The 13,341-nt window shown below is 39.7% G+C and overlaps 1 protein-coding gene across 1 annotated transcript in view; it reads left to right on the top strand.

Moving 5' to 3' along the window:
* NIPAL2 (NIPA like domain containing 2) overlaps positions 1–13,341 on the top strand; it is a 50,710-nt gene that overhangs the window by 16,774 nt on the left and 20,595 nt on the right. The window contains exons 2-3 of the mRNA XM_069779750.1: positions 647–715; positions 3,830–4,001. Of these exons, the coding sequence (XP_069635851.1) occupies positions 647–715; positions 3,830–4,001 (241 nt within the window). The remainder of the gene's footprint in view (positions 1–646; positions 716–3,829; positions 4,002–13,341) is intronic.

Raw genomic sequence — 13,341 nt, 5'->3', positions numbered from 1 at the left:
CCATGTACCTGTTATTTGAGATTGCTGAAATTGCATCTTTAAATGGCTGCTTTCCAAAATAATGAATCCTGCTTGAATGTTTTTAATTTCTCAGCTTCATAGCAAGTTTGCAAATCTTACTGAAAATTAGACAAGCTGATTAAAAAAGAATTTGATGAAATAACACAATACATTAAAGAAACTGTCAGGAGACCTATGTTCCCTGCTGCCCTGTCAAATAGCAGATATGTTAACACGTTAAGATAATTGTGTTCCAATATGAACAGTTTGATTGCTGTTGATTTTCCTTCTGGATTATGTAACAAAACAGGTCCTTTTTTTGGAAAAGAAGAATACCTATGTGTAGTGTTCAAGTGAGACCTCTCTAGTTTTTTCTTTCATGAGATTTAAGAAGGTGTTCTACTGAAGGACAGCAAAACCACCTCCTGCACTGGGATGCCCTCTCCATTCCCAGCTGTTTACTACTTAAGCCCTAGTCAACTGTGCAGAGATATTTTTTATCAGTGCAGCCTGAACTCAGTGACTGAAAAGTGCAATAATTTGTTTTTGATTGGGTTATAATGTGCTATCAGAAAACCACCATTGTATTGTTCTTCTTAAACTAAAAAGAAGTATTTTTGTATTTCTTTGTTTTGTGACCTTGCAGACTGAACTCTTGGGAGTTATACTTGCTGCTGCTTCAAATTTTCTGATTAGTGTCTCTTTGAATATACAGGTATGAAATTATTTCTCTTTATTCAGAGTTGTTTATGTTTAGCAAGTAATTTATGTTACAATTTGTTTTTATGGTGAAGTTCAAAATACAAATTTAGTTGCATTTAATAAACATTCCCTCTCTTAACTGTAGTTTAACAGTGCCCTGCTGTAGTTGTTAGCAGTATGATAGCTCTCAAACTGTTCTGTGCTGTGATTCTCGTATGGGAACAGAATAAAAATTCATAACTCCTCCTCCTCCTTGTAATGTGCCATAAGGAAATACCAGCTGTGACCTGCTTATGGTCCCACTGGACATCACATGAACCTGTCTCAGAGTGTCAAAATCTAAAATGGACTTGACCACAAGGTCTTATGCACTGCTTAATGAAGTGATTAATGTAATCAAATGCATAGAAACATAAAGATTTTGTAATATTGGGCCCCAAAACAACTTTGACCAACTTAGTTTTCCTTCTGCAATTAGGATGAAATAATCTGAGTAAATATTATTTTACATCATAAAAGCAATGGGAGGTGCTGACCTTACAACTATGGCAAAGGGTTGTAAGATGAGATTTATAAAATCCTTTCTGTATTAATAATTAGAATACATAATCAGTAGAAAGTTAAATAATTGATTGTAATCCGTATCTCATAGACTTCATGGTATTTTTAGGTCTTTTAACAAAAGTTTTTAAAGTGCAGAAGATGTTGTGTAAGTTGTCCAGAAAAAGTATTTTTGCTACCTTGTATTTTGAGTTGTATATGTCTCATATAATGCTATTTCTTGGTTTTTTTCTGTGAAGGATAAAACAGAGAGCTATGGAATATGAAATCTTCTATTCATAATAACCCATTATATTAATGCTGGGAAGTTCTTTAATGATTCCCTTCTATTTTAAGTATCTCTAGTTGGAGAATCCCACAGAAAGAAATCTGTTTAGCCAGAGATGGCAGGCAGGTTGAGATGACTGATGCTTCTCCAATATGAGTTCCAGCTTGCTGATGGTGACAGTACTAGGACAGGCTCTGTTTCAACAGAAAAGTTCTTGTTGGTGAAGTGGAAATTCAGTCCAGCCCATAATAATGAGGTTGTTCAGACTTCATCTTTTGTCTGCTGAGGGCACTGAGTGCCAAAGTGGATGCTTTGCCAGGGGATGTACTGAAGCATGCAGACAGACTTCTATTGACTTGTAATCATTAACAGCATTTACTGGATTTGAACAATCTTCCAGCTTTTTAAATGCTGTTTGGGAAAACCCAATAGCTCTGCATTGCCACTTGACAGACAGTTTCAACTGAAATTTTTATTTATGCTTTAAAATAGGTTCTTCTCCATTTAGTAACAGTAACTTATAAATATGAATAATGACTTTCCCTACATCTCAACATTTATTTTCACACTCATATTAAATGGACAGGCCAAATCTTATTGTTCTCTCTCCCTCTCCCACTGTGCAGTCAGTTATCCTGCCTCTCTTCCCTCTAGCTGGTTGTCAGCTAAAGAACAGCCCACCATTTACAACACATTTCAGCTGGATTATAAACAGCCTCCACCAAAATACCATCCACACACATTACTATGCAAAGAAAGCAGACATCTGGGAGAAAGAAGGCTGTAGGGGAGCCGCTGAGCTCACCCTCCTGTATTCATTGCATCTTTTCCATCACACTCTGCCCCCAAGAGTTATTCCTACAAGAATCTAGGGAGAAACCAGAGTTCAGGATTCAGTTAAGAACTCGTCCTATTTGGTTTTCAGCAGAGATTTGGATTCTTGATTTGAATATTATTTAATATTCATTTCAATTGGATCTTTATTGGGCTTTTTTTGGTTTTGTTTATAAAAATGGAACATGAAAAATCCTGGACGTTACTGTGAACTGCTGGTCTGTAGCTCAGGGAATTTTGATTTCCTTATGCTCTTTTGCTCCTTGGAGGGCTAAACTTCCTAGAATTTCATCCCCTGAACATGTTCCACAGCATGAAGCTGCACTAATGTGCTGCATCCTCTCAAAAAGAGGAACGACTGAGACTATGGTGTATCACAGACCTTACTGTTTGGCCCATACTCTGTAGTGTAGCCTACAGAGTAGAATGGGAGTATGTTTACAACTTCCCTGGGGCTCTGCAGGGAGACTTCCAAAATCAAATATCAACTGATGGAGAGAAAAATGTAATTTACCACCATTTATACTACAATAACCGTATCCTTTGGTTTCCAACTTTTTGACCCATGTGCAGAGAGGCTGGTGAGGAATCTGAGAAAGGAAACTATTCTACAGAACTAATGTGGTAAATATCGCATCCTTCCCAATCATGACACCTTCCTGATGGAGACTGCCTGGACTCTGTTTCAGAAGACCAGTGTGATCAAAGTCAAATTATCCTGTTATATACAGGTTCTTGCTGTACAGCCAGAGAGAGAGAACAATTACATGTGTCAATGATACCTTCTCCAACAAGAAAAGTTGATGAAGTATTACTTGAGTATATATTATACCTGTTGATACAGGTATAGCTGGTTTTCCTTCTGAAAATAATGCTTTACCTGAGATCTTCTAAGGTCAAACAGAAGATTGTAGCCAAATCCTAAATTCTACCTAATTAATTTAGAGCCCTCCCTACAGCAGATGTGATTAAGTAAGTGCTGCCTTTTTCCTTTTGAAATTGTATTTCTGGCAAGGATATGTATCGTGGAGCAGAAGCACCAAGTTGCCTGGTCCCCTTCTCGTGGTTTGTTGCCACAGTCTGATTCTGCCCCATCTCCTGCCCTTGAGTGTTTCTGGATTCAGAGCACAGCTGCTGAGCTTTGCTTTGAGAGAAGAACAGAGGTGTGCAGTGATAGCTAGGAAGCACTAGCTAGTATTCAATTCATATTTTTCAGGTTTATTCAGAGGTCTAATTTTTCAGTAATTTCCACTATGGTTAAGAAAGCACACATCTGAAGCGGCGCCGAGTTAACACAAAGCAGTGTGTCTGCAACAACAAGCTGGAAGTCATGTTTAAAAAGAAAACCTTGACACACCTGGAATTTGAAGTTGACAGCCCCTTTAATTATTCCACTTTTGTCAGACGTAGGAACACAATGGAAGCCTTTCTTTTCATGCCTGTTCCTAATAATTAATTTTCTAGAAATGCGCTCATCTCCGACTGGCTTGTGAAACAGAGCCGAAGCCCTACTACACGAGCAAGCTATGGTGGTGTGGGATTACCCTCCTGGGGCTTGGAGAGGTGGGCAATGTCACAGCCTACGGATTTGCCCCCATTGCCCTTGTTGCTCCACTGGGATGTGTATCTGTCATAGGTGAGATGGTTTGCCATTTCTTGCTTGGGTACATACTTTAATCAAACGCTTGTTTGTGACTAGAGGAATAATACCACAGGAGCTGCAGCAGGAACACAAGGGGAAAATGTTAGTTTTGTGGTTTGGAAAGAAATTATTCATATAATTACATGAGCTGACAGTTGAACACAAACCCTTTACTTAACTCAAGAGACTCTTCTAATATCTTTCTTTTTCTATAGTTTTGTCGTTTGTGTCACTCTGTGCTCTACTAGTTCCTGCCAGTTGGTCACCCAGTGCTGTACCAGTGTTACCGACTCTGCAAGCCCTCAAAGTGGGAGGCTGGCATCCTGCTGACTGCATAGAGCTGTGGTCTGATCCTGAGTACCTACAACATGTTTTCTTTGTTATCGACACACCAAGCAGTTTCTGCTCCCTGTCCCCTGTTCATCACCATGATTCATGCTGACATGGGCAAACTTGCTTGACTTTCTGCAGTGTGTGACAAAAAGAGCCTAGAGACTCCCTGAAATGTTTAGCTCATTTATGGACATTATCAAAGTTGTTCAGTTGTTCCTTCATGTGCAGCTTAATTGGACTTTAGCAGAATTCTTATCCTTAGGACCCATTTGATATGAACTTACTCTCTACTTCATGTGGTTTCTTTGTAATTAAGGCATTGACAGGTGTGAGATGCCTGTTTCTTTCATAAAGAAACATACATTTTAAAATATGTTATCATATTGTGTTAAAGCAAAGCAGAGTGGACAGGGCAATATTGTACAGAGGCTGTGAAAGCAGGAATACAGAGTGCAGCTGTATCCCTTAATCAAGTTGCTCCATATCCACAGCTGAAACATCTAGGGCTGAGATATCACAACAGCTCTGCATACACTGGAGCCCATTTGCTTGCTATTGACAAGTGATAACATTTCATGGTCTGTCTCTAGCTACTAGTTTCATGCTTGGAAGTGACATTGCAGTGAGTGATTCTCCATGGGAAGGTAGAAAAGATGAATTATCTTCCTGGTGGACTGCCTGGCTGAAGTGGAAGGAGGCAGCCAACAATATATGGGTGCAATTTAGCAAAGAGATATTGGGGGAAGGAAACTGCAGGCAATTTACTGTAACCTTTAATGTTAAACTATTGCAGAATTTTGGAGAATGAGATAGTTCACCATTATAGGAAAGATTTCTCAAAGAAAGGAATGAGATATTACTTGAGATGAAAATGTAAATCAGTATGACAAATCCTGGTGTGATTTTTGTGGCAGTAGTTATATCTTTAACAATAGTAGACATTTCCAGATGTCTCTGAATATAAAGGAACATTGACCAATCAAATTTGTTGCCCAAACTGAATAAAATGCAAATATAGACAACTAGAAAGAAGAAGTGAAAAGCAGTGGGAAGGGAAAAAACTCCATGGGTTATTAAACTGTTGCAAAGAAGAGGTCACATTTAGGGCTGATATTTATCTGGGCAAATTCCTTCTTTACCTTTGCAATATGTGAAGAAATGTTGCGTGTTTCCTCCGTTCTCCGTTTCCTCTTACTTATAACAAATACCAAGAAACCATTCTCCTAACTGTTATATCTTATCAAAATTCTCATCCACTTTTTTTTTTTTCTTTTTTAACTGACCCAAATTGCTTATCCTGGAAGACCCCAGAAAGTACTTTAATATTTTGTATTCCATTCCCATATATCAGCTGACAGTATCCATTTCATAGCCCAAACAATAGAGATATCTGAAATTTTATTTAGTCTAGCAAACATTCCCTTAAGGAAGGGAAAGTAAAAATGATGTAGGCAGCCAATTACAACAATAACTTCCCAGTAACACTTCCTACCACTAGATACTTTCCTGTCTTCTGAAATTAAAGCCAGAGAGAGAGATCATCCTTTTAATTTTAGAAGAGTTCTTCATTTAGGGCAATGACAAACTGACCAAGACACATGTGCATCATCTGCTAACAATGGGGCAAAGGATAGTTTAGGCAGCAGGTCTTCCAATTTAAAAGATCAGGAAGTATTCTTCTCATTAAGTTGTGGCCTGGTTTAGGTAGTGGAGGGTGGACTTTGTACAGTCTAGTTGGCAGTTGATTTGAGGTATTGTTGAATGTGTGTCTTTCATAAGTTAATTTTTTTAAATAAAGAAATCAAGCACTTGATAACAAACTCAAAATCTGTATCTGAACCCTAAGTCCACCCTTCTGATATGCATTTTTTTTCCAGATTTGGTGTCAGGACATCCCTGTCAGCCGACTCTCACTGATATTGGGTACCCAGTACCTATGATGTACTGAGGGGAAAGCTGCTTTGCAGTATGCCCAGTCATCTAGGGGATTCTGTAAAGATCTCTGTCACTCTGGGTCTGCATGGAAAGTTTCCTTTGCCTGGAAACCAGGGGTTTGGAGGAGGATAAGGCAGACTGGAGTCTCTGCCCAGAACAGATTTGGGCTGTACCCATCATATGTCTCCAGACCTCTGAGACAGGAAGCATCCTGCATCTTAAAATAGATGGAGCCAACATCTATTATGCTCTGCTACCACATTTAACGGCATCCAACTGAATTTTGCATTTAACCCGGTACCAATTAAATAGTGAAAAGTTTGTGCCTCATTCTATTGAGCTGGGTGCTTCTGATGGCTGATTTTAGAAAGAATCCAGCACCACAGACTATGAATTGGCATGACACCAGTAGATTTTAATTTTTTTTCTTAGAATTAAGCTACAAAGACTATATTTTTCTTCTTACACAGTGGAAGTATTTCTGTGTGTGGTTGCAATGATGCAAGCTCTACATCTGTTCAGGGTTTTAAATAGTTTGAGAAGACAGCAGTTGTTTTCTTCAAGAGGAGAAATTGGTAAATTTTTAATTTAAAAGTGGAGGAGTAATACATGTTTAATGTGATCATTAAGAAGCTTTTTATACTTAAAAATTAAAAATCATGTTTTACATGTAGCTTGGGTAATTTTAGGCTGCTGTGGTTTTTAGCTCATTGTCTTGCTTTTGTCTGCAGAAATAACTTGGGGGTGGAGGTGGGGATGAGGAGAGGCCAGTGGTATTAGCGATCATTTCTTCTGCAGTTTTCATCATTCTGTAGAGAGTTGGTTTACACTTACACTCGCTTAGACTGACGTTGAGCTCCCTTTGCATTTTTATATGCTCCTTCTAAATAGCTGTGGGGCAAGAAATTTCTTTAGGCTTTGAAAACTGATATCCCTGATGGTGCTTTAGGAAAAAGATTCTCAGATATTCTTGTAGAAATGGATTTCTCCCACTCACTGTAATGTAACATCTTTGTGGCCCTAGAACTTGGGATTCTGAGAACTCTGTTACTAATGAGAACTAGGAAATATTCACCAGACTATTCTTTAAAATACTTTATTTGTACTTGTCTAGAAGATGCAACAAAAGGATTTTCAGGGTTCTTCCTTCTCCCTGCAGTGTGCATGACCTATAATCCATTTTCCAGAATTAAGCTCACCTTAATGGTCTCTCTTTTGAGCAATTCCTCTGATATTTGGCTTGCCTTTTTTATTAGGATATTGGCATTAAGCATGGGGGAAAAATGTTTCATGTTTTGTCCACCACTTTTCCAGTACTAATATTTAATCATGTTAGAAATGTTACATGTCCAGTGTGCAGGATAGCTATCAAGAGGTCAAGCACCAACTGACTAAATTCTGTAATATCTTTCTTTGTATTCAGTGCACCATTAATATCTACCATATAAACTAAGAATAGGTTTGAGTAGTCAATTAGCTGTGATGAATTTTTTCCCAGATGTCTTGGGCAGAGCTAGCTCTCTGTTCAACTCTGGCTATGCATACAGGTATTCTTTAAGTTTCTCCAAATTTGTATTAATCCTCCCTGACACAGAGCTCTGGCCCTGAAGGAGACCCAGGTCCCATCAGGTCTAAATTCACCCATCCTTCTCACACCTGGACCCTCTCCCCTGTCTACCCCAAAATGACCCACTGTAGGTCAGCAGACTGGTTTTCCTCGAGCTCCTGCCCTTCCCTTAAGCAAGACAGTGTATCTGAGATATAGGCAGGAAAAGATGAAGGAGGTTTTAAGCCAAGCTAAGTCTCAGTGCAGGTTGCTTCTCAGGCATGAATTGTCTATATGTAGACTCCACCGTGGAGATGGTGCTATGGGCACTCAAAACCAGCTGTGATTTATCTGTCAGTGCCTGCAGAGTGCACATGGACTTGCCTGTCCTCGTGCTTTGTGCATGGGCATCAGGGGTCATCTGTGCTCCCTGTCCTTCTGTCCTCCCCAGTAGCCCTTTGCATGGGAGAGAGATATTTCAGCCTGCTCCAAGGCTGTGAGCACAGCTCCTTTCTCCAAACCAGCTCCTTTCCTTCTGAATATGCTTAATAAAAATGCTTGGGCACTTTTTTTTATAATTTTTTCACACTACCCTTCAGCTAAACCACATTCCTCTCATGACCAGAAATCTCATCAGTTCAGCCTTTTTTCTTGTCCCCTTCTTAGTGTGCAGCCTCTGGATCCCCTGAGGAAATACTGGTACTTGCCCAGGAAGGCCTGATCCCCATTCTCTGCCCCCTTAACCTCCTGCTCATTTGAGCTGCAGTGATCAAATGAACTACCTGCCTCATCACCTCTCCAGATCTTCCTGATTGTGTGGCAGACTACAATAGCTTGAGTTTGGGGATGGATTAAAACATCTCCAAGTGCTTCTGTACTGTGATGGTGCTGAATCTTTTCAGCTTGGAAGGTAGACTGAGGGTCTGTCTGTATAAAGGATACTTTAAGGTTACATCTTAAAATGTGACCAGCAGCAACTGCATCCTCACACCTTGAGCACTACTCAACAGATTTAGAGCAAAATCAACAGGGAGCTTAAACTGCTCCATTAGATGGAGGCAGACCCTTAAGTTGCATAAAACAGCGTAAACGCTTGGTCTCAAAGTGAAATGTTTTTCTTGTTGCACAAACTGGGAGAGGTGCAAACATTAAACAATAGTCTTCGAATCATCACTAGTACTCCTCCAGTATTTCTTCCAGACCACCAGTGAAATGGGTACAAAAGTATTCTGCAAAATGGGTAGGTTTAAATGCCTTTACCTGACTGAATCAGTTAAGCTTAACAGAACAAACATTTGAGGCAAATATTAAATTTTGGGTTTTTATTGGAAACTAGTGGACAAGACAGAAGCAGTAAGAGCAGTCTATGCATTTGTGAAGAGAGTACTGATCTATTTAAAATAGTACATAAAGCTCATCTAAGAATTGAAAAGAGGAAGAGGAAGGATATACTAGTATTTGAAGTTATGAACAGTTATGAAAGGAATTATTTAGTGTAAAACCTGACAATAAAAATAGAGGTAAAAAGCTGAGATTTATAAATAGACTCAATACCAGGAAAACAACTTAATAATGAAATATACTTATTTGTGAAATAGTTTTGGGTAGGAAAAATAAGTGATGGACACTCTTTCATTAGATTTTTTTAAGGCTGGCTTGGACAAAATACAGAAATGCACTCTATGGATCAGTATGTATTTTCTATCTTTAACTTCTCTGACTGTGTATTATCCCTTTCTTAAAGAGACAAACAAGAAACAATCCTAACTGCAGCTTTCATGTCTAGGAGGCAGAGGAGTTGTTTTGTGAGCTGGGTTCTCACCATTCAGTGTCTGCTAGTGGCAGAACCCACATATCACACTACTCTTTATTTCTATTTGTGCTGGAGAAAACCTACATATGGAGATAATCATAAACGATCACTCTCCTAAGAGAATAAGCAGATGACTAAGCTATGTGTAGGACCATTACAGCCCTCCCTTAAGGCACTTAATTGCATATCATGCAGAAAATGGACATTTTCTACCATTTTTTTTCAATTTAAATTGAAATTCACATGCTGCAGTAAATATGTATTCATTTAATAATGTGAATATATATTCATTCAATATATAGTGAATATATATTCATTCAATAATGAATACAAAACAGCCTGTTTTCTGCTGATGTATGAGAAGAAGTTGTTTCAACCTAACAATTAAGCTCCTGAACAAACTCTTTTTGTCCTATTTTCTTATGCAATAGCTTTTATTTATCATGATTTTGATGTAGTGCCAAGTCATAATATTTTTAATTTGAAATACTAACGCTGCATTTCCAGATTGAAGAGTTTCATGAGCCTTCAGAAAGGCTCTGTCATATAGATACAGATATTTTACAGGACCTATTTACTTCTCAGTTTGTGGATATTAATATAAGCATGACACAATCAAGGCATGAAATGAACTAGAGGATTTCATTAGGATGTGTTGGTTCTGTAGGGTTTAATCTTTAACAGATCATCTCCCAGATTTTCTGCCTTTCTCTTGATCTAGCAGGCTATCTGCCACCACTCTTACTGGGAGTAAGATCTGTACCTAGTTTTGAAAATGTTACCTTAATAATTAGTTAAAAAGCTAAAAATGTTCTGATTCACCCAAAAGTGTACAAGTCTTCTCAGACAACCAGGGATGCAGTCTTTGCTTCAATGACTTACAGGCTGACAATTCGAGCTTAGAGTTAGTTATGTGCTGTATTGCTAAAACCAGTGGTTCAAAACCAATGAGGCTTCTGAACAATGATAAATTGCTTGTTTTGTTGCCAGCTTACACTTCGACACGATTTTTTGTCTGTATTTCTGTATTGTTGCATTCTCTTGCTGACCAATTAAAAAAAAGAGACTACTAACACAGATCTCAATCTCTATAACTGTCTATAGCTTTAAAAAAAAACCAGAAAAAACCAACAAGCAAACAAATGAACAGTTGCAAAGACACATTAATACTTTTCTGCACAGCAGTTGCCCAGGTTCCTCCATATATTCATTCGTGGAGTTGAACATAATGGTCAGTGATTTATTTCCCACATCAGTATAATGGTGTAGGAGGAAGAGGTACACAGCTTTTGTGACAGAGGGTGAGCAAGAGGACCCTGGCTTGGGAAAGAGAAAATTGGGGCTGGGTGGTAGGAAGTTAGACTCACACTGCAGTGATGGGGCAAAATCACGGTGATGGGAAAGTGGGCTAGGAGGAAAGTGCGAGGGTGTAACATCACTGGTAATGAGGAGGAGAAGTGGGGAGATGGGAAGCACCTTGCCTGTGGTCTGAGGGATAGTGGGAAAGGAGTGGAGAGTCTGGAGAGCTGAGCCCAAGGGTTTCAGCAGGGCTGCATTTAGGAGCTGAATTTGGGATGCAGTAAGGGCTCTAACTCCTATATCTGGTAGGCTTAGCTTGGCCTCTGGATGCCCACTTACTCTTCTGCCAAGGGTACACAGGGTCCTAGGATAACTCAGGTTGGAAGGGACCTCAGGAAGTCCCTAACCCAACCTCCTGCTCACTGCAGGGTCAGCTCAGAGGCCACCAGGCAGAGAGGAGCTGGTGGGGGGAATGTGTTGGCCACCTAGCATATTGTCTTAAACTGCCTTTTCTGGAGGAGTTAATGTCTTAAGCAGCTAAATGCACCTGAGACTGTAAGCTGGAGCCCAAAGGAGTTAAAGAAGAGAGGCAGAGCAGCTGTGAGGGCTGTACATTTCTCACTGGGCTCCTGGAGTACACTTTGGTGCCTGCCGTTTGTCTTGCTGCCCAGGGAAAGCTGCAAAGCCAGCAGAAGGCAAAACGAGCAAATGCCAGCCTGCACTCCTGGGGCTTACAGGCTCCCTTCATACATCTCTTTCTGTGGCCCATCATTTCTAGTGAGCCACTGTCTGTGTCAAGACAATCTGCCCTTGGTTTCTTTGATTTAACCTGGTTGAAACCCACCCTGCAAATTGAAGAACATAAAAGACTATTTAAAAGTCAAACTTACGGAGCTTAAATCCCAGAAAATTAACAAAATAAAAATAAAATTAAATACTGTGTTAGCCAGTGTGTAATAACAAGGTGGTCTCTTGGCTGTGCTACCATAAATTGCTTCAAATTCAGCCCTGAAGGTAATAACCAGAGTTTGCCAGGCTTCTGATCAGTCATGTATGTTCTCTAGCATCTCATCAGGTCTGTGTAACTGTTCTGTGCTTCTTCACTTAGATTTACCCCATTTGCTTTTCTTCTTCACTTGAATGCATATGAAGTGTTGGTGGCTTATCCACAGGGACAGTTGTCTTTTGTGTTCAGTCTCTCCTGGGTCTCACTCTTCTCACCTTGGTGTTGCACCTCCCCTCCTACTTCAGTTTTTCCTCCAGTCCCAGATGGCCTAATATATGTTCTTAAAACCTCTCCTATTTTTAGATTCCTCTACATATTACACATCATGAAGAGCATTAATTATACATACATTCTGTTAAGCTCATGATCTCTTGTGCATTACCAGCTATCTCTGGAGACAGAGCTTGCTGCATTTGAATGCATTATTAAAGTGGATGACAGGTTGAGTGACAAGTTTCATTATCTGGCTGCGTTCCAGTGCCTCTCTGTGCCCACTGCCAGCCTCAGAGGTTGTAATCCCCCCAAGCTGCCATTTGTCATCTCCAGAGAAGTAGGCAGTGGAATTTTAGGCATAACTCATCTCACCCCAAATTGGATGCCAACACTGGAATTGAACCGGAGATTGCATTTACTAGATCTCTGCTGAATGCAGAGAGCCCAGACAACAGGGTACTCAAAGAAAACCCCAAATCATCACTGAGGCATCAGTTCATTAAGCAACAGGTCTTTGCTGTGACAGTGGCTACCTAGGTGGGCTGAGGTGGGGTTTGGGAGAGCTATGGCAGCAGGGAGACAGAGCAGTAATTAATTCCTGCACTACCTTGGGTTGATGCTGCTTCTTTCCTGGTTTATGTCCTCTTTCTTTTCTAAAGCTAGGTAGCTCTGCTATTATCAGTGTTGCCTGGATACCAGTGTCTTTTCTCCAGCAAAGTTGTCACTGAAACATTGATTAAAGACAACCATGTCAGGCAGCTTACTTTCAGTGAGGCATTTTCAGTTGAAGATTCTTTTATTGCACTTATTCGTTTGCATATATCTCCATCACTCTTGATACAGTTTAAATTTATGACTTCTGCTATAGCTGATTTTTTACTGACTGGATGACAAAGACATGATGCTGAATTTCAGTTCTCTGTTTACCTCTTGGTAGGAACCTCTCTACATTTATCTAGAGTACATCTGCTAGCTAACCACAAATTAAATTTTCCATCAGAACAATAGAGATAATGAGGCAAAGATGGTTGTGAAAAGGTTGATCTGTTATTTCAAGAATAAACCAAGAATTTCATGCTGTAGGCAGGAATAGAGCTCTTGCACTATTGAACAGCACCCCATGATTTAGGTTCAATGTGTCCCTTCACTGTCCCTCCCAGGCAGAGTCTTTCTTTGAGGTTTCTAAATG

The sequence above is a fragment of the Haliaeetus albicilla genome, chromosome 3 (assembly GCF_947461875.1).
Source record: "Haliaeetus albicilla chromosome 3, bHalAlb1.1, whole genome shotgun sequence".
NCBI classification, from domain to species: Eukaryota; Metazoa; Chordata; class Aves; order Accipitriformes; family Accipitridae; genus Haliaeetus; species Haliaeetus albicilla.
Note: the sequence above shows the minus strand (reverse complement) of the source record. Positions and strands in the feature narration are given on the sequence as shown.